The sequence below is a fragment of the Mustela nigripes genome, chromosome 14 (assembly GCF_022355385.1).
Source record: "Mustela nigripes isolate SB6536 chromosome 14, MUSNIG.SB6536, whole genome shotgun sequence".
NCBI lineage: Eukaryota > Metazoa > Chordata > Mammalia > Carnivora > Mustelidae > Mustela > Mustela nigripes.
Genome location: NC_081570.1, coordinates 43,403,394 through 43,424,172, shown reverse-complemented (window position 1 = coordinate 43,424,172; position 20,779 = coordinate 43,403,394). Strand labels below are relative to the sequence as shown.

General features: G+C 53.1%; 1 protein-coding gene across 3 annotated transcripts in view; it reads left to right on the top strand.

The window, feature by feature from the left end:
* Nucleotides 1-20,779, top strand: part of LOC132001787 (NADH-cytochrome b5 reductase-like) — a 47,678-nt gene that overhangs the window by 5,989 nt on the left and 20,910 nt on the right. For 2 of the 3 annotated variants that reach the window (XM_059376647.1, XM_059376648.1), the window contains exons 4-6: nt 1,599-1,686; nt 5,299-5,403; nt 8,594-8,797. In XM_059376647.1, the coding sequence (XP_059232630.1) occupies nt 1,599-1,686; nt 5,299-5,403; nt 8,594-8,797 (397 nt within the window). Of the gene's footprint in view, nt 1-1,598; nt 1,687-5,298; nt 5,404-8,593; nt 8,798-12,378; nt 13,914-20,779 lie in introns of those variants that run through there. The other variant, XM_059376649.1, reaches the window with a different exon arrangement.

Genomic DNA, 20,779 nt, shown 5'->3' with positions numbered 1-20,779 from the left:
GAGCCCCTTATTTTAAAGATTTTATTTATTTATTCATCAAAGAGAGAGAAGGGAGCAGGGGGCAGTGGCAGGCAGAGGGAGAAGCAGGCTCCCTACTGAGCAAGCAGTGTGTTGTTGGACTACATCCCAGGATCCTGGGATCGTGACCTGAGCCAAAGACAGATGCTTAACTGACTGAGCCACCCAGGCATCTTTTTTTAAAGATTTATTTACTTATTTGAGAGAGAGAGAGTGCATGCCTAATTATGGGAAGAGGCAGAGGGCGAGAATCTCAAGCAGACTTCCCAGTGAGCACAAAGTCTAAATGGGGGCTTGGTGCCAGGACCCTGAGATCATGACCTGAGCCAAAACCAGAGTTGGATGCTTAACCAAATGAGCCACCTAGGCGCCCCAGGGTGGGGTCTTTTTAATCTTTCCACATGTCCAAGAAGAAAGTTTTGCATACAGTAGGATTCAAAGGAGGAGTGCTTGGGTGTTTCTGGGAAGCTCTGAAGTGTTAGTCAGAGCTAAGGATGGTATTTAACTGTGTGACCTCAAGCAAGTAACGTCCAAGCTTTGGTTTCCTCATGTGAGTTATTAGAGTCTTTTGGGTTTTTTTTTTTTAAGATTTTATTTATTTATTTGATAGACAAAGATTGATAGTAGTCAGAAAGGCAGGCAGAGAAAGAGGAGGAAGCAGGTTCCCCACCAAGCAGAGAGCCCAGTGTGGGGCTCGATCCCAGGACCCTGGGATCATGACCTGAGCTGAAGGCAGAGGCTTTAACCTACTGAGCCACCCAGGTGCCCCTTTTGGTTTTTTGGGGGTTTAAGATTTTACTTATGTATTTGAGAGAGAGAGAGAGAGAGAGTACATATGCTCACAAACTGGGGGAGGGGCAGAGAGAGAGGAAGAAGCTGACTCCCCAGTGAGCAGGGAGCCTGATGACACAGGGCTTGATCCCAGAACCCTTGAATCTCCACCCGAGTGGAAGGCAGACCCTCAACCAACCAAGCCACCCAGGCGCCCCTGGGTTATCATTTGTTAGATGAGATAACACGCACAGTATGCTTGGTGCGCAGTAGTTATTGACTACAACATGACTGCTTACAATTATTACTTGTCATTATCATCCTAGCCCCATTGTTGATAACATCATAGAGAGGATTCGTGCATGAGGTCAGGCTTTGGACTAGGGCACCATTGAGGATCCTTCTAATTCTGATGCTCCTGGTACATGGTAGTAAGTGTTTAATAAACATTAACAGTCTTTCTCTTTCTTGTTGTGTGGTCGAGAAGAGGTCAGGAAACACCACAGTGATGTCCTATAAACAGCCCCCATCATCAGAGGACTCTTTGAAGACTTTGCCATCTCTGATCCCATAGAACCACATCACAGGGACACATGTGGTTGTCCTCACTTTACAGAGGGGCAGCTAAGGGATCACTGACCTGCCTGGGTCTCACAGCCAGCACATGGCAGTGGGGGAACCCAGCGCCCCTTTTTTCTGCTCCACCTTCAGTGAGGACCACTGGGGACAGCTGGGCCCCAGGTCTCACCAGCCTGGCACAGAGGAAGTACCTAAAAGCGTTTGTTGTACCATATATTTCTCTTCCCCAGAGGGAAGGTGGACGGCTTAGAAATTCAGAGAGCCTATACGCCCATCAGCCCTGCCAACGCAGAAGGATACTTTGAAGTTTTAATCAAGGTGAGCCGACCCACGCGGGTGCCCTTCCGATGGTGTGGACGGACCCCGTTTGGCAGTCAGGATGGGTCGGGATGGGGTGGTGCTCAGCCATGGGGGAAAAGCCAGTGTGTTCGCATGGGAGGAGGCTGGCTTGAGGAAAGAGCAGGGGGAGTAAAGGAAGCCTTCTCCCATCTCCTCCTTTCCCGAGGCAGGGTCGGGTTTGGGGGTTGGCACCTCAGACCCCAACGGGGACTGATTTTAAGAAAAGGAAGCTCAGACTGAGAAAGGTCACGCTGTTCCCTCGTGCTTTCTCAGCTCTTCATGGAGAGCGAGCCCTGCGCCCAGAGGAAGGGGTGGTCGAGTCACCCGGGCCCTGCTGTGTACTAGTTGCTGGGCTCCAGAGAGGAGTCAGAGAGAGTGCCCACCCTGGGACAGAGGGCCAGACCAGGGCAGGATGATGGGATGGATGCCGTGACAGGAGGCCCCAACCCAGTTCAGGGCAGCTGGGTGCAGGGAAGGCAGAAGCTGAGTTAGAGCCTTCCCAACAGAAGCTGAGTTAGAGCTTTGAGTTGAAGTGAAGGAATGGAGAACCGGCAGGGAAGGGTGAGAAGGAAGCTCTCAGGGCTGTGTTCCCAGCATGTGCAAGGGCAAAGGAGGCACAGCTGGGGGAGCCGTTCGTGACCTGTCCCGGCCTAGAAGGGGGCGAGCAGGCAGAAGTTGGGCCACGCAGCACCTCGTGAATGGGACTAACCTGAGACCATTCTCAGGGTGGAGACGGTGCCGGGGTGTTGGAGTTGGGCCTTGACCAAGGGATACAGATGGGCAGTGGTAGGAAGTGGCATTCCAGGCCTCAGCCTGGGCAGATGACCAAAGGGAAGGAGGTGTGAGATAGGGTCTGTGGGAACTGTACCCAATCTGATTGGCAGGAGGGGTGCTCATGGGGCAGCCAAGGTGGGTGTGGCACTTGGCAGAGATGAGGTGAACAAAACAGTCTGGGTACAAACCGCCCCCATGCCCCCAGGCCCCAAGGTGTCAGCACCAGATATATAAGAGATCTTGAAGATCCAATTATGTGGAAAAAATAATTAGGTTGAAGCACATGAAACTTCTGATACTCTAACATTTTTGACTTACAGAAACAGTGGTTTCATACAGGTCAACCTAATACACAGTCGACATTGTCATTTCCCACACAGAACCTTAGGGAACAGCGATATTTAAGAATAGCTTTCACATCCCTTATCATCCCTGTAGCATGGGAATTATTATTCCCCTTTCATTGGTAAGCAAACAGGAGGACCCGAGTCTCCACAGGGCGTAGGAAGTGTGGCCGGCGAGTGAGCCTGGCCTCCTGCCTCCAGGACCCGAGCACTGTCTTGGCTCCTGCCTTCCTTGACTGCACTCAAAGCCCGAGTATTTATTCCCTTACACAGAAGCTTGGATGGGATCCCTTCTCCACGCAACTGTTTGTCTGGGAGATTCCACAAATCCTCTCCAAATGGCCTGCTTCCCCAAGCTGCTCGTCTGGGTGTGTTTCTGTTGAAAGGATAAGCCTGGAGACAGTTCTTCAGGGCAGCTGGATCTCTCCCAGCTGCAAGGCTGATTTTCTCCTCATTTACCGGAAAGCCTCTCTTTAGAGAGATGCTTAATTATCCCTAAGCCGCTGGCTGGGAAGAGCTGGAAATGTCTTTGCAAATTGGGAAGGCACTCGGGTTTTTTAGGGTTACCTCCCGTGTGGATGGGAGGGAGGAACTCTCATCGCTCAGGCACCTTCTTGGCACCACGCACTCTTTCCAGTTTTCCAGCTGTTTCCATCTCCTTTCAGCCTCATAACCGTCCTGCAGAGTATATCGTATTATCCCACTTTACAGATAAAGAAACTGAAGCTCAGAGTGGTGATGTCACTGTCCCAAGGCCCCTTGGGTAATGTGACCCCACGTGGAAGAATAGAAGTTCAGGGTCGGTTCTATTGGACAAGTGTGTATTGAGAAGGCTCCATGTGGGTGCTGGAGGCACAGAAGAATCCTTCCTCTCTCCTTGAGTGCTGTCTGTGCCATAGGGCCACTCAAACCACAGCTCGGCCTGTGCCTTCCCCAAGACTGGGGTCAGAAAACCGGTGTGCTTGCCTCCAGAAAGTTAAGAGAACTGTAGCCTCCCTCGCAGACTTCTGGCAGGAGGGCTGAGGCCTTCCCTTGCTTTATATATATGGTACCCAGCGAAGTCAGCGATGCTACCAGAGGTAGCTGTGGTTGCTTAAAAGCACGGCTGGTAACCAAAGCCCAGTCTCCTTCAAACTTAGTTGTATTCTCACTCCAAACACCCTTTCAGTCCTATTAGAGCTTCCCCCTTCCCCTCACATTCCTGTCTTGGGCTGTGCTACCTTGACCATACCTGATGCCCAGAACCCTCTCTGGTGAATGCAGTCATTTTTTTTTTTAAGATTTTATTTATATGTCAGAGAGAGCATGGGCAGGGGTAGTGGCAGGCAGAGGGAGAAGCAGCAGGGAGCCTGATGAGGGACTTGCTCCCAGGACCTTGAGATCATAACCTGAGCTAAAGGCAGACGTTTAACCAACTAAGCCACCCAGGTGTCCCTAGTAAATGCAGTCTTCCCTAACCTGCAAGGTCCAGCTCAAACATCTCCTCCTCCAGGAAGCCATCCTTGATCTTACTCCATTAGAAGTAACTGTACCTCCTCAGGGCTCTCTCAGCATTCTGTCCTTTTCATGGGGTGTTTCAAGTGTCTACCTTGAATGTATCAGACTTTGGTCCCTCCTAGTTTGTGAGCTCCTTCAGGAGGGGTCCTAAATCTGGATTCATTCATTCATTCATTCATTGAGCTATTTATTAAGTCTTTCCCAAGGTTCAGACACTGGCTGTCTTCATGGAGCTTAAGATCTAGCTGTGTTCCCTATAGCCCCAGCATGGTGCCTGGCCCCCCATGGGCAGGCGCACAGGAAATGTGGACTGCCTGCTACCATGAGGGAATCCCCTGCACAACCTTTACTTTTGTCAGCCAGTCAGGAGACAGTGACAGGTAACACAGAGGCTGCAAACGAGTGGCCTAAGAACTGATTGCAGCACATATGTGTATTTGGTTTGGGCCTACACAGTGTTTTAAAATTTAGAATTAGTTTCTGACATTTCAAAGATGGGTAATTTTACATGAAAATGTGGATCTTTTGCCCTTCTTAGAAAATCAGAAGATAGGGCATCATCAGCCCCACAAACTACATCCCGGGATCGGCAAAGTGACTTCCTCCTTTAGAGGGAGCATTCCTGCACTCACCAGTTTACCACAGTCCCCACCACCCCCTGTTGCCTCCCTGATACTGAGAGTAAGTGTCAGTTGACATTACTCATCTCTTACCCAGTTCTGTACTCCGTGATGTGACATGCAGGGCACCTGTGGTCCCATGGGTCAGAGACCTCTGAAGGTAAGGCTGTCAGCCCTGTGGTTCTTATCCCAGCCTCATCATTTCCCTTCTGGATAAGCTTCTGGGTTCATCTGAAAATTGGGAATGAGAGTACCAACTCAGGGGCAACTCGGAAGGGCCGCACGTTAGTGGCTGACATGGTTGGTACGGGCAGCAAGTACGTGTCTCAGTGAAGTCTTTTTGTGTTTGCTCCCAGTGCTACCCGACTGGGCTGATGTCCCAGTACGTCAGGTCCTGGAGCACAGGAGACACAGCTTTCTGGCGAGGACCTTTCGGCGACTTCTTCTATAAAGCCAACCAGGTCAGTGCCAGCACGCTAGGCCCTCAGGAGACGCCTCCCGCCTGAGCCTCCAGGACCACGGTTTCCACATGTCAGGCTGCAGAGTCACACTGTGCCATTCTTCGTGAGTCCAAGCCCAATCCCAAGAGCGTCCTTGGGGTTGGACGTGGGAGGAGACGGAACGGGCCTCTGCATATGCTCTAGAACTCTCCAGGGCTGCCCATTGCTTAGCAAATCCACACTCACATACTTGGTACTCAGGAATCCTATGCCGCCAGACCCTGCGATATCTTTCCACTGTCACATTCCAGCTACAAAAACATGGAGACCACTCCCTTAAATACACCCCATACCTCTCCACTCGGGAACCCATGCATCCCAGCCTGAAGGCTCTTCCCCTCATCTTCCTGGCATGTGCACCTCCTTCCCTGATGGGCCCAGGAAGAATTAGTCATTTCTCATCAGTTGGTGCATATCTAGAAGGCAGCTTGGCAGTGTGTACCAAGAGTCTTAAGAATCTTCAAATCCTTTGACCCAGTGATTCCACTCCTGGAAGTCTGTCTTGTGGAAAGGATCCAAATGCTGCCTCTTGTGCACATGTTCACGGAGGCTTTATTTATAATAGCAGGAAACTGAATATGCAGCCATAGGGGGACAGCTAAGTGCATGGGGTTACAGGTACTTGATAGAATATTATCCTGGATTTTAAAATAATGTTTATAAATGATGCTCTGTGCTTATGCTGTAAGATCAGGTGACAAACACTATGTATGAAACTGAATGTGCAACAGGTTTGGGAAACAAAGTTTAAATGCACAGAAAATATGCGAAAAGAAAATGCAACGCAGGGGTAGCGACTCTGGGTGGTAGAATTATGGGTGGTTTTTGTTTGCTTCATTATACTTTCCAAATCATCTGCAGTGAGCCCCTACTACCTTTATATAATGAGGAAACAATGCAAATGAAAAAGAACGAATCATTCCTTTCTCTCCATTGTTTTTATTTCCTTATTACACATACAATGTGTGTTCATTACCAAAAAAAAAAAAAAGAAAGAAAGAAAAAAAAAGAAATCAGATGTAGACAGGCAAAAAGAAGAAAGGAAAGCACACCTGCAGGCCATCTACCCAGACACACCAGTCTCACTACCTTAGCAGATAACTCCGCAGCTCCTCTTCCACACATGGTGGAACGCCCATGCACGCATCCATGTTTGTGTGTGTAACAAGTGCGTGCACCCACATACATGTGTACAATGCCGTGAGACACGTGTGTGGCGCTGCTTATGGGCCAGGCCCTCATGTCTGTGCTAAGGGTTTACCCCACCACAGCTCTGGGGTACTGCTACCCCCACTTACAGACGTAGCCGGTATCTGGGTGGCAATAGCCCTCGGCAGCGTGCTCCCTGTGTCAGCCTTGCTCAGCCTTGCATTTTAGCTGAGAGTGTCCCCGTGTCCCCCAGGCCCTTGTCAAGGGACCCGAATTGTCCCTGTTTCCCCCTGACCTGGAGGGGACTCCTGATGCACACTGTCTTGACCATCCCTTCTTGGGGGAGCCTCCCTGCGCCCACAGAACACCCCTGCAGAGCCCCGGCCCTTCCCATCCATGGGTATTATAGGGCCAGGCAGTATAGGGCCAGACAGAGACATGGCATCTCACACACAAACTTGGCCTCTGGGACACACAAAAGCGTGGTTCTGCGCCCGTGGGGACGCCGGGCTGCTCTGGCCCTCTCCCTGGCCCTGTCTGGCCGCTCTGCAGTCACCTTCATTGTAGATGGGACATCGTGACCACCCTGAGAGTGGCACGTGAGCATATCTCTGTGCGTTCCCGCCAGACGTTCACAGGTTTCCACATGGGTTCACACATGGGGCAAACAGACGAGGCCCTGTCCTCCAGAAGCTCACTGTGTGATGGGGGAACAGACACCCACACAAATGGTGGTGGTACAGCATGACCTATGTCGTGAGGAGGGAGTACAGAGGACTGTGGGGATCCAAAGGAAGGACCCCTCACATGCTCCTGGCCCGGGGAAGACTTTACAGAAGAGACCCCGAGGGGTGGTGGGAGGAAGAGGAGGAGCAGACGGGCAGGGGACCAGGAGGCTGGGGACACACACACAGGACAGGATGGTGCAGACAGCAGCAGGGCTCAGTGAGGGAAGGGGTTGAACTGTGTGGGAGTGCCAGGATCTGCACCAGGCACTTGATGGCATCTTGTTTAATCCCCACGACAGTTCTGAGACACATGTTACTGTGGGGAAGAAGCTGTTACTCTTTCTCACCTGTGAGGAAACCAAGGCTCAGAGAAGTGAAAGCACTTGGCCAGATCATTTGGCTGAGGATTTAGACCCAGGTTTGCATGACTGATACTCGAGGAAGTATTTCATGCTGGGGTGTGAGAGGCATTAGCCGTCGGTAAAGCTGGTGGAAACTTGGGCTGCATTCTCAGAGGCCTAATCTCTAGAATGAAGGAGGTGACTAGCTTGTTGCATAGGTCGGACACTAACCTTTAAAGCACTGACCTTAAAGAAGATCACATCTCCTAAAGAGACCTAGAGCCAGGAGATGGATTCGTGGATTCAGTAATGGGCTGATAGAATTGGGCCCTCCTGGGGAAGAAATTCTCTTCGAGTGGCTCTTCTGTGCCAGTGCTGGGCGCTTATGTGTAGTAAATATCTCATTTTAGAGCAGGCTCAGGGATCCATGCCAGGGCCCTCAGATCTCTACAGGGCTCCCCTGGGGCAGAGAAGGCAGCACAGAGGCCAGGGCTGCGATAGGGGTGGCAGACTAGGCTTTGGCAGGAGCAGGTTTCAGCTCAGTGTGAGGTGGAAAGACCTCTCTGGCAGGGGAAGTCAGCCTATGACAGAGTGATCTGCTTTGGGAGGTAGTGGGTTCCCTGTCAAGAGAAGTATGTAAGCAAAGTCCTGTGGAGATGGGTAGGAGAGCAGCTGAACCACTTGTAGGATGGGCTATACCTTTTTATGCTCCATTTCAATCTCCAGATTCCATAATTTCTGTGACACAGACTTCATAAGCTGTAGGCTTTCACAAGCAAGGACGGCTTCCTGAAGGATGTGGAGAGGGGACCTCACACGGGTGGGACCCCCAGGAAGGGCTGTGCTATGCTGTGCAGTTCAAGCAAGCCCAGGAATGGGCCATGTGGCGGGTGGGTGGGCTGAGACCTGCCCTCTCTCCGTTCTGTTCCCCAGTATGGTGAGCTCCTCATGCTGGCTTCAGGCACTGGCCTGGCCCCCATGGTGCCCGTCCTGCAGACCATAACAGATAATGCAGAGGATGAGACCTTTGTCACCCTGGTCGGCTGCTTTAAGACCTTTGAGGGCATCTACCTGAAGACCTTCCTCCAGGAGCAGGCCCGTTTCTGGAACGTCCGAACCTTCTTTGTTCTCAGCCAGGTGAGCCCAGCATCGTGACTTCCTTCCCTGATTGAGACTGTGCCGGGCCCCTTGCACCCGTCCTGAGGATCCGCTGTGGCCTCCCCGCCCCGGGGCTGCAGTAGGGATCCTTGCTCCAGGTAGGGACCACCACCCTGTGCCCAGCAAGGAAGACAGGTCTGGTTCCATTTGGTGTATGTGGATGTGGGAACTGACGCTTGAGAGGTGGGGGCACTGGCCTGTCTGTACTGGGGGAGAAGCCAGATCTGGAGCCCCAGGCTGAGCTCTGGCCCTCCCCACCGTGCTGTGCTGCCTGTCAGATGTCCCCTGGCCTCACCAGATATATGGGCTGGGGGACCTGTGTGTGGAGTCAGTGGGCCAGGCTGTAGATGTCCCCAAGGCTGGGATAATCTCCTTCGGGGCAGGGATCTCATGTCTGGATCACCAGGCTCCCTTCGGTGCTCAGCAGGGTGCCAGGCACAGAGTAGGCTTGCTCACCATCAAGGATTGGTGAAGCAAGCAGATCTGGGGTCACTGCATTTATTCGGGTCCCTCCCACAGCACTTTGCCCCTACATGGGAGGAAAGCTGCTTCCAGACTCTCCAGGCTGCAGAAACTTGAACTAGAAGCAACTCTGCCTCCTGACCCCTGCCCCTCGGATTCCTCCTCCCTTCATGCTCTCAGGCCACCTTGCCCTCTCCCTCCCCTCTGGCCCATAGGTTGTTCCTTAACCCAAGCCAGGCCCTGAGCTCCCTTCCCCTTGGTCTGTAGCTTTATTTCTCTTCCATGCGCCCCCAGACCTGGGTCCCTGCTGGGGCCCCTACCCGTTCTCTGTTGCTCAGGGTTGGCCTCACTGCCCAGGACTTTGGAGCACCCTTCTCATCAGCTTCCTACTTGAGGCAGCCTTAGAGTGTCCCCAGTGTGACTGGGAGGGGCGCTGTCAGGAAACCGGCTTTCCCTCCCTAGTACCAGGGCTCTGGGATCCTCAGGGACCAGGTTCTGTGGGCTTGTCCATGGGACAGAAGGCCCAGTGGCATGAACATGAGGAGGGCCATGCTTGGTGAGTGTTTGCAGTGACAGGAGAGCTGAAGGCTGGGGAATGAAGCAAAGGCTAGTGTGCAGCCCGACCGTGTCCCCAGGATGGGTCTGTCACCTCTGCTTGGAGCCCAGCTCAGGGAAGGTGGGATGAGTGGCAGCACCACCAGGCTGTTGGCCGTCCTTCCTGTCCCCTGACCGCATGCCGGGAGCCCGGGATAGGGAAATGAAGATGGCCTGCCCCATCCTCCAGGCACTCACCTTGCTGTGTGGGGAGACAGCCCCAGGGACAGGGCTTCACCGAGCACTTTCTCCATGCCTGGCACTGTTCCAGGCCCTCTGTGGGTATGAAATCATTTAATCCCACCACAATTTTAGGAGGCTTGTGTTGCCATCATGCCCGTGTTGTAGAGATGGCACAGAGAGATTAAGAACCTTGACTGAGTTGGTAGAGAGTTAGGTGTGAGACCAGGAGGTGCTGGTCTAGAAGCCTGCTTCTACCACGTGTTGATATAAGACAGCACATGGGGAGGGCACTGAGGATGCTGGCAGCAAGCACGGAGGGCTTCACAGAGGAGCTGGCATTGAGCCTGGGCTTGAGAGCAGAGTTAAAGTCTACCGGCAACTAAGGGTCTTCAGCCCTGGGCCAGGGTTTTGATGATCCCAGCGGCCTGGGCCTGGGCAGATGAGTGGGCTGGCTGTCAAAGGCAGGGACAGGTAAGGGGCGATGGAGTGGGAGGTGCCCCCTTGACCTAGGATGCTCCCTGGCCTGGCCAGGCTGTAGCCGCAGCAGCCCCCGGGGCTCCCTCTCCAGACACTCCCTGCCAATTGGCCCTTCCTCTTGTAGCCAAAAGGGCAGCCCTGACTCCTCCACCACCCTGCTTCCAGCCCTTCCCTGGCTCCCCACTGCTCTCAGGATGATGGTCCAGCCTGCACGGCTGCACCAACCCATGTGGCTTTGTCTCCTAGCACCCTCCCTGCGTGTCCCGGTGTCACTGGTCACTGGTCTGCTCCCGGCTGTGAGGGCACCGTGCTCTTCTGGCTGGCTGCTGGGCCTGCCTGTGCTGGGGCCATCCCCCTTTCCAGAAGCACTTTCCCCCACCTCCTCACCTAACGCCTGCTCAGCCTGCTTACCACACATATCTCTCTGCTGGGGTGTGACTTTCTCCTGAAAGTTCTCTAGAGCCCCCAGGTGTTTCTGCTGTCATAGCCAGGGCCCTCCTCCTTGACAGCAGCTACCCTGTGGTGCCGTCACTGATTGTGGGCTCCCTACCCGACCTGGGCAGCAACCAGACCCACCGCATCTCTGGGTGTGCAGTTGGGGGAGGGGGACTAAGCCAAACCTAACTAACCTGGGGTAATTGGGCAGCAGGAGGAAGAGGTGAGGCCAGTGGGGGCCCTGCGGTCCCAGCCCACAAGGGCCCTTTCGGTGGGTCAGAGCATGGAGTGGGCATGGAAGGTCCAGATCTCCAGAGAGGATCCCCCACGAGCACCGCAGTGGGGTGAGATGAGCTCTGTGGGGTGGGCCTCTGAGGCGGTGTGAGAAAAGGCCTGCATTCATCACAGTGGCTCACAGAGGTCATGGTCACTCAGCCGGGACGTGGTGGCAGAGCTTAGACTCCAGCCTCCTCTCTCTCCTTCATGTCTCTCTGCTTAGCCCTAGAAGCTAGAAGCCTGCCTTGATAGGGTCTGCAGAGGGGACGGTCCCGTTCTGGTTTTGTTTGTTCAGATGCTGGGCAAGTGGTGTCTTGCCTCCATTAGAGATCATCAGACTACACATACTTACTGATTTGTGCGCTTTCGCTGTGCGATGGTACTTCGGGGGAACGTCCACTTAAAAGAGAGAAGTTCCTCCGTGTAAGCTGGAGGTGGGGCTTTTGTTTTGTGATCCTGAAGATGAAAGCCATCGGCGAAGGCTAGAGGAGCAGAAAGAGAGAAGCCTGGGTCACCGGAGCACCGTGCACCCTGGAATCCTTCTTCCAGCCTTTTTATGTGAGAAATAGCACCCCCACTGCTGCCTCGGATCCCCAGGACACAAAGCCGGAGCAAGACCAGGAAGCTTGTCAGTTTTGAGCAGCTGCCACATCCCAGCGCCTAGCATGGTGCAGGGCACAGAGTGCCCACTCAGTAAAAATGGGTTCCATCAACAAGGTCATTAAAGCCTGATGAAACCAATGAACAACATGTCATGCTCCCACGATGACGGTGGTGGACAGCCTTACAAAGATACGCGGAGGTCTCCAATCTTGGGGAGCAAACATCCCCCTGGAGTGACAGGTGTAACAGCCCCTGGAGGCAGCGAGAATTGGTGGGGCCTGCCTCCCTGCGTGCCCTGGGGTGTGCCTCCTCCTCCCTGTGCCTCACCTGGGAGGATAAGCAACCCCCCATCCCCGGGCTTGTTACGAGGGTAATCAGAGCCCCCATGGCAAGAAGTCTCTTGCCTGCAGTAATGCTAGCTAAAGGTTGCCTTTCCCCGGCCCCCCACCTCAGTTTCCTGGTTCGACAGCGAACTGGGGGAATTCCAAAGACTTCCCAGTAGTCACCTGCATGTTTTCTCATTGTCTCAGGAGAACTCCCTGGAGAAGCTTCCCCAGAGTTACCAGGAGAAGACCCGCTTTGGCCGCCTGGCCCAGGGCCTGATCGAAGAGCTGGTTGGTTCCTGTCGCAGAAAGCCGTTTGCGTTGGTCTGTGGCTCGGCTGAGTTTACCAAGGACATGGCCAAGTGCCTGCTGTGTGCAGGCCTGGCCGAGGACTCCTACTTCCTCTTCTAGCCAGGCCTCCCTTCCGAAGCCCTAGCCAGGGTCCTGCCACTGGAACACTGGGAGAAGTACAGACTGGAGTGCAGGCCTGGCCCACCGCTCACTGGCCGGGTGACTGTAGGTGAATGTCTTCCTCCCTGCTCCTCCAGCTCTTATCTACTCCACAAGGTTGCTGACTCCCTCAGGCTGACATACTGCTGGATGGAGGGAAGATGGGGCTGCAGGAGCCCCAGGAGGGAGCGTGGGCATCCCAGAGGACTCCCGGGAGAAAGCCAGGTCCATGCCAGGCCCAGGGATGAGTAGGAACTGGCAGGAGAAGGTGCAGGAAGAGCATCCCAGGTGTCTCAGATTAGAGGGCTTGGGGCCTCCCATCACACCCTGCCCTAGAAATGCCTGTTCTAAAACCTGCTTTCCCGGGAAACTTCGTGTCCTTGCTGTGGTCTCAGGGCTGGCTCTGATGCATTGCTTGCTGAGTGTTTAGGGACTGACCATGGGGTAGCTAAGAGCTCTTTGGAGGAGGGACTTGCCTTATGTACCCTCCTGTGCCTCAAGCCTGACACAGCGCTCTCAGGTTCTGTGACCTGGTCCCAGCAAGGTGGGTCCTGAATTACCTTTATTTGTAGGGGGCCCAGGCCTTTCCTGCTGCAAACAGCTCCGCTCGAAGTCTCCCTTCCCTGGCTCAAGAGCCCAGCCCAGAGTCCTCTCCTGAGCAAAAGAAGTACAGAAACAAATACCCCTCCCTCCTGCAGGCAGCCAGCTCAGCCCGCCTTTAGCTCCGGAGCCCTGGTGACAGTTGCTATGGAGATCTAAAGATAGAGCAGGAGTCAGGAGACCTGGGTCCCTCTCCCTGCTCTGCCCACTGAGCCGCTGCTGATTCTGCTCCACCCCCACTGCCCTCCCTACCGAGCCCCTCCAGCCTACACGGGGCAAGACCTCCCCAGGGACCTGGTGCTCCCCGGCAGCGGGCGGGACACTATGGGCAATGAATCCTACTTTCCACTGCCTGGCCTCCACCATGCTGCCCCAGCTCAGGCCAGCTGCGGGCGCTCCGAGAATCGGAATACTAAGCCATGAAATCTCAGAGCCAGAGGACCATGGAATCAGAACGTTACAGTCGTGGAATCACAGCCCTCCTCACACCAGAGATTAAAGTTTAAGACTCCAGGAAGCATCGCGTCGAATAGACTCGTGTGTGAACAGGGAAAGCAAGGCCCCCTGTGGCAAAGAGATGGACCCAAGGTAAAGCAGTTCGCTGCAGAGCTGGCATGAGAAGCCAGGTCCCCTGATGTCACCTGTACGGAGGGTTGGGTAACCGGCGGTTTTCAGACTGGGCTCCGTAGGACACTAGGGTTCCATGCATGGCAGCAGTGAAGGGACAGCCCCGTGGGGTCTCCAGGTCCCCCGCAACAAGAACAGTTCTGTGGTCATCCCACTGATATATCAGGGTGTGTGGTCACCTCCATTTGTGAAAGGGGTTTTCCTGCATGGCTCAAAAAGTTGCAAGCACATCTCCGTCCTGGGCCATTGTTCGGGAAACAACCCAGCAGAGGCATCTGGAGGCGGTGCCCGAGGTTTCACGCTGTGCTTTCTGGGCAGAATCTGACAGTCACTTAGAGGACAGGAAGACTGCCTTGGACCTTCCCCCAAAATCCTAGGCACCTGAGCATATCAGAAAGGTCTAGTGGTCATGAAATCGTTTTCATTTTGTTTAACTCAGAGTTTCCCAAGCTTATTTAACTATAGGACAGTCCTGTCCACTAGAATCTTTTGAGAGCAGCATTCTATGGGCTGTACTTTGGGACACACTGGTCCGTGGCACGGCCCCCTTGCACACCCCTGAGTGTGGTGAGCTATGAGGCCTGCGCTAAGCCTCAGAGGTCCCAGCGAGAGCCATGATCTCTTCCTGCCTCTCCTGTGACTTGGGCAAGACACTTCTCCCTCCGGGCCCCTCACATGTGGGCGTCTTCCTTCCCCGCTTTCCCCTCCCCTGGGGCATTCTGTTGATGCTCCTCACAGATGTTCCTGGAGGGCCCGTCACGAGCCAGACTCTGTTCCAGCACCAGGGGAACTACCAGCAGTTCTGGTCACTCCGCCACAGAGCTTATAACCCAACAAGGAGTGCAGAAATTAAACTCATAATTCTAAAAGAGATGAGTGTTCTAGAAAGGGAAGTATGGATACCAGTATGGATACCTAGTTCTGAGGGGCCAGAGACATGCCACTGCCCCAAGAGTAGATACTTCAAAGGCAATATTGTCACTCAGAGCTAGGGGTGGTAGGAAGTCCCACATTAGAAATGGAGGCCTGGGGTAGTTCTTTTGTGTCTTTGTCCCATTTTATGTATTGGGTGCTTTAGACATTAGACACAGCCACTCAGCGATAGCCATTAGCTCCTCTTGTCCTAGAATGTGTTGCCCTCCCCTGCCCCTCACCCCACATGGCATCTGTACCATCTGGATAGAGTGGGGTCTCTTATCATGGGATGATGGTGAAGACCCAGCCATGCCCGTGGTACCAATATGCCAAAAGAGCTCATACCATCCAGAGACTGGAAACCTCCTGCCTTGCAAGATGGTAAGAGCCTAAGAAGGGGATTGGTTGGGGTGTATGAGGATGGCCTCTCTCAATATGAGGGTGGACGGTTCTGCCCATCCCTCCTGATGCAGCCACACCCACCGCATGGTGTCAGGGCATGCCGTCGGGGTGACGGCAGCCAAAGCACTCCCACCTGAGTTTGGCCCCCTCAGTGTTTGGCCTGCAGCACTTCCATATTCCCCTGGTGGTTTTCCCAGCTTCTCCCTTCATTTCCTCCATACTGCAGCCAGACCTGGTTTTGCAACTCCGGTAACACTTAGCAAGAGAGCTTCCCCCCCAACAGATTTTGTGCACAGTGCATTATTGTTGACCCAAGTTCCCATATTGAACAGCAGATCTCATACAGATCCGAGCTTGTCACTCCCTTACTGAAAATCCTTCCATGGCTCCCTGTTGCCCTAGGATACAGCGTCACAGCTCTGTCTGCCTCTCTAGATGGCTTTCTGTCCTTGGCCCCTGACCCCCAGCTCTCAGGTTCTGTCCAAGCACTCTTGCTCTCTCATCAGTATGGCCCTTCCTGTTTGCTGCTCTCTGGGTCTGGGCCATCCTTCCGCCCTCCCCTCTTCCACTCGCCTTGGCCTCCTCGCCCTCCAAGGACTTACACAGCTCACTACCCCTTCCTCTCTGAAGCCGTGCCTGCCTCGGCACTGCCGGCCAGGCTAGCCAGCAGGTTCCCATGTATCCTGGCGGCATCTCTCTGACTGCCTCGTTGACAGGTGAGCACATCACCGGCCTATCCTGGGGCCCATGCATCATGTCCCCAGCATGGGAGTGTGCCCGGCATATCCCGGATGTCGAATACCCTCGAAGTAAACAGGAAGTATACGTGGAGTACTTTACAGGTTGCAGAATGCATCTCTCTATGTTGAAGCCCTGGATTGTCCCCAAAATGCCCACGATTTTATTACCCTGTCTACTGATGAGGAAAACCAAGCTTCCAAGACATGAAACAGTCCTACAAGGTCACATCGGAATGCACAAATTCCAACGTGCTGCAGTTGTCAAAAAGGTTATATGGGACACGTGAGTGCACCAGGAGATATGTATAAAGATGTTCTTTGCTGCACCATTTGAAACAGCAAGTAAAAACTGCCCATACATCCATCAGTAAGAGAATAGGGAAATGAACTATATTCATCCAGTAAAATAACGTACAGCAGTTAAAAAGAATGAATGAGATCTATATGTATCGACACAGACTCAATTAAACACAGTAATTGAGTGAAAATCAAATCGTAGAAGGCAAGACAGAGATACCAATATTATGAAAGTTTAAAAACACAAAATAATGTCAAATGCTCACTGAGGGGGTGCACCAACTGCAAGGCCAATGGTGACCTCAGGGGATGGCATGGGATGAGGGCTTTTTTTTTCTTTTTTCTTTTTTTTAATCTGCCTCTGCATCGCTTCACTATAAAAACATCTGCAATGTCTGCCATATTCATGGCCAGATACGAACATTGAGTGACTCTGGGTGATGTGGTCCCTGATGTCTGCTTTTTCTGTATTTGAAATCATTCCATAATGAAAGATTTAAAAAAGAAGACGAAATGCACCTAGTCACACTGCTTCGGAAACTAGAGGCTTATACACAGTCATGCCCGCCCCCCTCAAGTTAGGCTGTGCCCGTTTATGCCCCCAGGCTTGTCCTGCTTCCATCTGAAACTGTCGTGAGCGCCTGCTATGTGCCTTGGTCCGGGTGCCACAGCAAGTAGGAGGTGCACCTTACAGCTGTCCCCTCTGCTTGTCCCTCTGCTTTCTGTTGTAAATGCAAACCAGAGTGACTTTCTAGACACCAGAGTTTGGGGCTTGTTTGTTTCATGTTGTTTTCCTTTTCTAGAAAGGCAGGCCGAGATTCAAATCTCTGCCAGTTGTATAAGTATCCAGAGCAAATAATTTTGCCTCTCTGAGCCTCTGTTTACTCATCTACAAAGCGAGGACAGTTGCAGCGCTGCCCAGGCTTGTGTGAGGATGAAGGGAACGTGTGTGGTGGGCAAGTGCTGCACCTTGACCAGAGCAGGTGTGAGAACCCAGCCCCGTCCTTTCTCCTGTCTCCCTGGTGTCTCCCAGCCGTGCCTGGCTCATGGCTGGCCTCTGAGGATAGCACTCGTTCTCAAACTTTCCACTCTCAAGAACTCCCCTTTTTACTATTTTCTCCATGCTTTGGAAAGATTTTGATCCCAAATTGCACGTATTAAGTCATTATTAATTTATCTCGCATTTTTTATTAATCAAAGACTAAGCTCTGGCCCTTAGAGCTTCGGATCTGCACAGCCAGCTGGGGGGCTGCACGTGGTTGAGCTCATTCCCGCCAGAGGCGAAGGAGGGCAACAGCCAGGGTGGTCCAAGTGGCCTGAGGAGGGGCAGTGCAGACGCAGCATTTTCATTTCCTCTTTCGCATTGACCATGAATTGTAGGAGCCGGGCGTCGCCTGGCTGGGTACTATTTGCACAGGTCTCTGGCTGGCACAGGGCCCCCATGGTTCCGGGAACTTTCATGCCGCAGGGCTCATTCTAAATAGATGGCATGGACCAGGGCCATACAGAAGAGCGTGAGGTTCACATAGGGGGAGGTGGCAGAGATGTCCTGCATGTGGATCCCACAAGCTCTGGCTGGAGACCACTGTGTCATCCTGCCACCTGCTCCCAATGTTGACGAAGCACACTGGCTTGTAACAGGGCAGGGTGACAGCCTTAACCAGGCCCCGGTCTTAGCGCTCAGCTTAGAGACACCCCTGGCTTCTAAGTGGCTCAGCCTACAGTAAGTGCCACAGGGGGTTGAGGCTTGCTCTAGGGAACCAACCCCCTACACTTGTGGCCTCCCAGGGATGGGTTCAGTGCCTGGCCACCAGGGGAGCCCTCATGCAGAGAGATGCAGGAGCCTGGTGCTTATAAGGACTTTCTGCAACTTCCTCTGGGTGCGTGAGTGGGAGAGGTGGCCAGTGATCACCGTCTGCTAAGGTGTCTCGGTGCTCACAATCTTTAGAGAGCAGTAGCTTCCCCGTTTTGTAGGCAAAGAAACTGACAGATACTCAAGAGGTAAAGCACCAGGTGGAGAAAGGGGTGGTCTTGCATGAGGGGAGGGGTCTGTAGCTTGCCCTCTCCCTCCCCACCACCCCAGCTAGCATGCTATCTGGCCAGTGAATGTGGACGTGGCATCTGTGGAATAAATGAATGAGCTGGTGGGAGTCCCTGACCATGGGTTGGGGTTGAGAGGGTGTAAGGAACGTGTGCGGCGCTGTGCCTGGCCTGCAATGGGGTCCCCGTGAGCAGGGATTCCCTTTCTCTGCCCCCTCTAAGGGCAGCAGTGCTCTCTGCTCAGAAGGGAACCTTCATGCCCAGGCCTATGACCACCTTCGGGGAGCTGTCCCCCATGCTCCAGAGAGAGGGCTCCAGGGGATCTCCAGCAAGCTCTACAGGCTCCATCCAAACAACCCTGAAGCCTGTCCAAGCTTCCCCCATGACAACTCAACAAAACCCAGCCCTAGCCTGCCTTTCCTCCATGTTATTCCAGGGAAGAACATGCCCCTGGTCTTCCAGCCTCTCTGCCCTCCTCCCCTCCCATATTTTCTGCCTCACCTTGAAGGGCTGCCTGTAACTTGTGGGGCCTCCTTTCTCATCTCCCTTCACTCCCAACCCCCTCCACTCTGGTGCCCACCCCACATGTGTCCCTGGAATCTGGAGATCGTTTTCCAGCAGCCTGCGATGCTCTTGTCAATTCCCTCCTTTCTGAGGCTGTTTCCTCAATGGCGTAGTAAGTTCTACCTCTCCAGATTATTCTGAGAACTAAGTAACCCCTTCCTCCATGTATTCAGCAAGCATTTTTGAGCACCTGCTTGTGTGCAGGCTTTCTGCCAGGTTCTTCAAGATACTGACTTTGGAGGTGTCTGCGATTCCCCCGGGGTCATGGAAGCTATTAGAATAAATGTGGAAGAGCCTGGCATTCTGTCTACACGCTGTGAGGACACCCTATGAAGGTGGGCTCTGTCTCATTTTTCTGCCTTCCCAGGCTCTCAGTTTCAACATCTAAAAAATGGGAGGGTAAGGGGCTTGGACTTGCTCTCTGAAGTCTACCCAAGCCCAGATGGCCCAAGGTCCCAGCCCACCCTCTTCCTTGGGCTCGCCACCCCTCCTCCTTTCTGTGCCCTTCCCTCCCTCTCACCTTGTCTCCAGGGAAACCCTCCAGCAGGGAACAGCGATGAGGTCCCGGAACCTGAGTGTGGCAGCTTCTGTGTTTAGAAATTGTGAAGCTCAGGGGGACCCCCTTCTTCTTTTTTTTTTTTTTTTTTAAAGATTTTATTTATTTGAGTGAGAGAGAGAGAGATCACAAGTAGGTGAGAGTTAGACAGCGGGGGACAGGATGAAGGCTCCCCACTGAGCAGAGAGCCCAATGCGGGGCTCCATCCTAGGACGCTGAGATCATGACCTGAGCTGAAGGCAGAGGTTTAACCCACTGAGCCACCCAGGCGCCCCAGGGCCCCCCCCTTCTTGATAGGGGACCTGATGAGGGAGTGCTGCTTCCCTGACTGGGATAGCTAGTGGCCTGAGGGGAAAGCCCGGTGGATAGGTTGGAGGCAGGAGGGACCAGAGCTCTCAATGAAAAAGGCTGCCGGGGTCTCGCCCCCAGCTCAGTCTCTCCAGGCATCTCCAACCCTCCGTCCCAAGTCTGCACACCAGCTCAGACCTCATCTTCCTCCTCAGAAACGGGCCTCCGTGTGGGTAGAATTGGTGTCGTGGGAAGAACACACATGGGCTTTCGAGCTGGTTATACTTTGGTTCAAATCCCAACTCCACCAGCGAGCAGCTGTGTGATCTTGGGCAAATCACTTCATTACTCTGAACTGACTTTCCTCTTCTGGAAGCTGGGGATACTTTTACTGCTTCTCTCAACAGATATTTACTCTCTGCCATGGGCTGAAATACAACCACAATGAAATACAGGTCTCTGCTCTCCCAGTGCTCAGGGGATCAGGGAGAGAGACAGCAGCCAGGGGTCTCCCCCAGGGTAGTCGTACCTCCCAGGAAGGGTTTGGAAACCTTGGGGGATACTAACGCCTCCTCACAGAGCTGTGAGGGTGAAGTGACATAAAGTACACAAAATATTGAGCACTGGCCTGGCACACAGTAGGCGCTTCATAATGCTTGTTGAATAAAGGCACTGATAAAAGCAACTCTCTCTGAGCTCTGATTACCAGACCATAAAATGGAGCTTGGTAATCCTTACCTTAACAAAGTTTTTGTGAAGATATTGAACTTTGCTTAAAATAATAAATTTAAATCAGTTAATAGAATGTACTACTTGCCAAGTACTGTTCCTCTGAAGATTTTGTTTATTTATTTGACAGAGAGAGATCACTAGGAGGCAGAGAGGCAGGCAGAGAGAGAGAGGAAGAAGTAGGCTCCCTACTGAGCAGAAAGCCCGACTCGGGTCTCGATCCCAGGAGATCCCTGAGATCATGACCTGAGCCAAAGGCAGAGGCTTTAACCCACTGAGTCACCCAGGTGCCCCTTACTTATTTATTTTAAAGATTTTATTTATGTATTTATTTGTCAGAGAGAGAGAGAGAGCAAGCACGCACAAACAGGAGTGGCAGGCAGAGGCGGAGAGAGAAGCA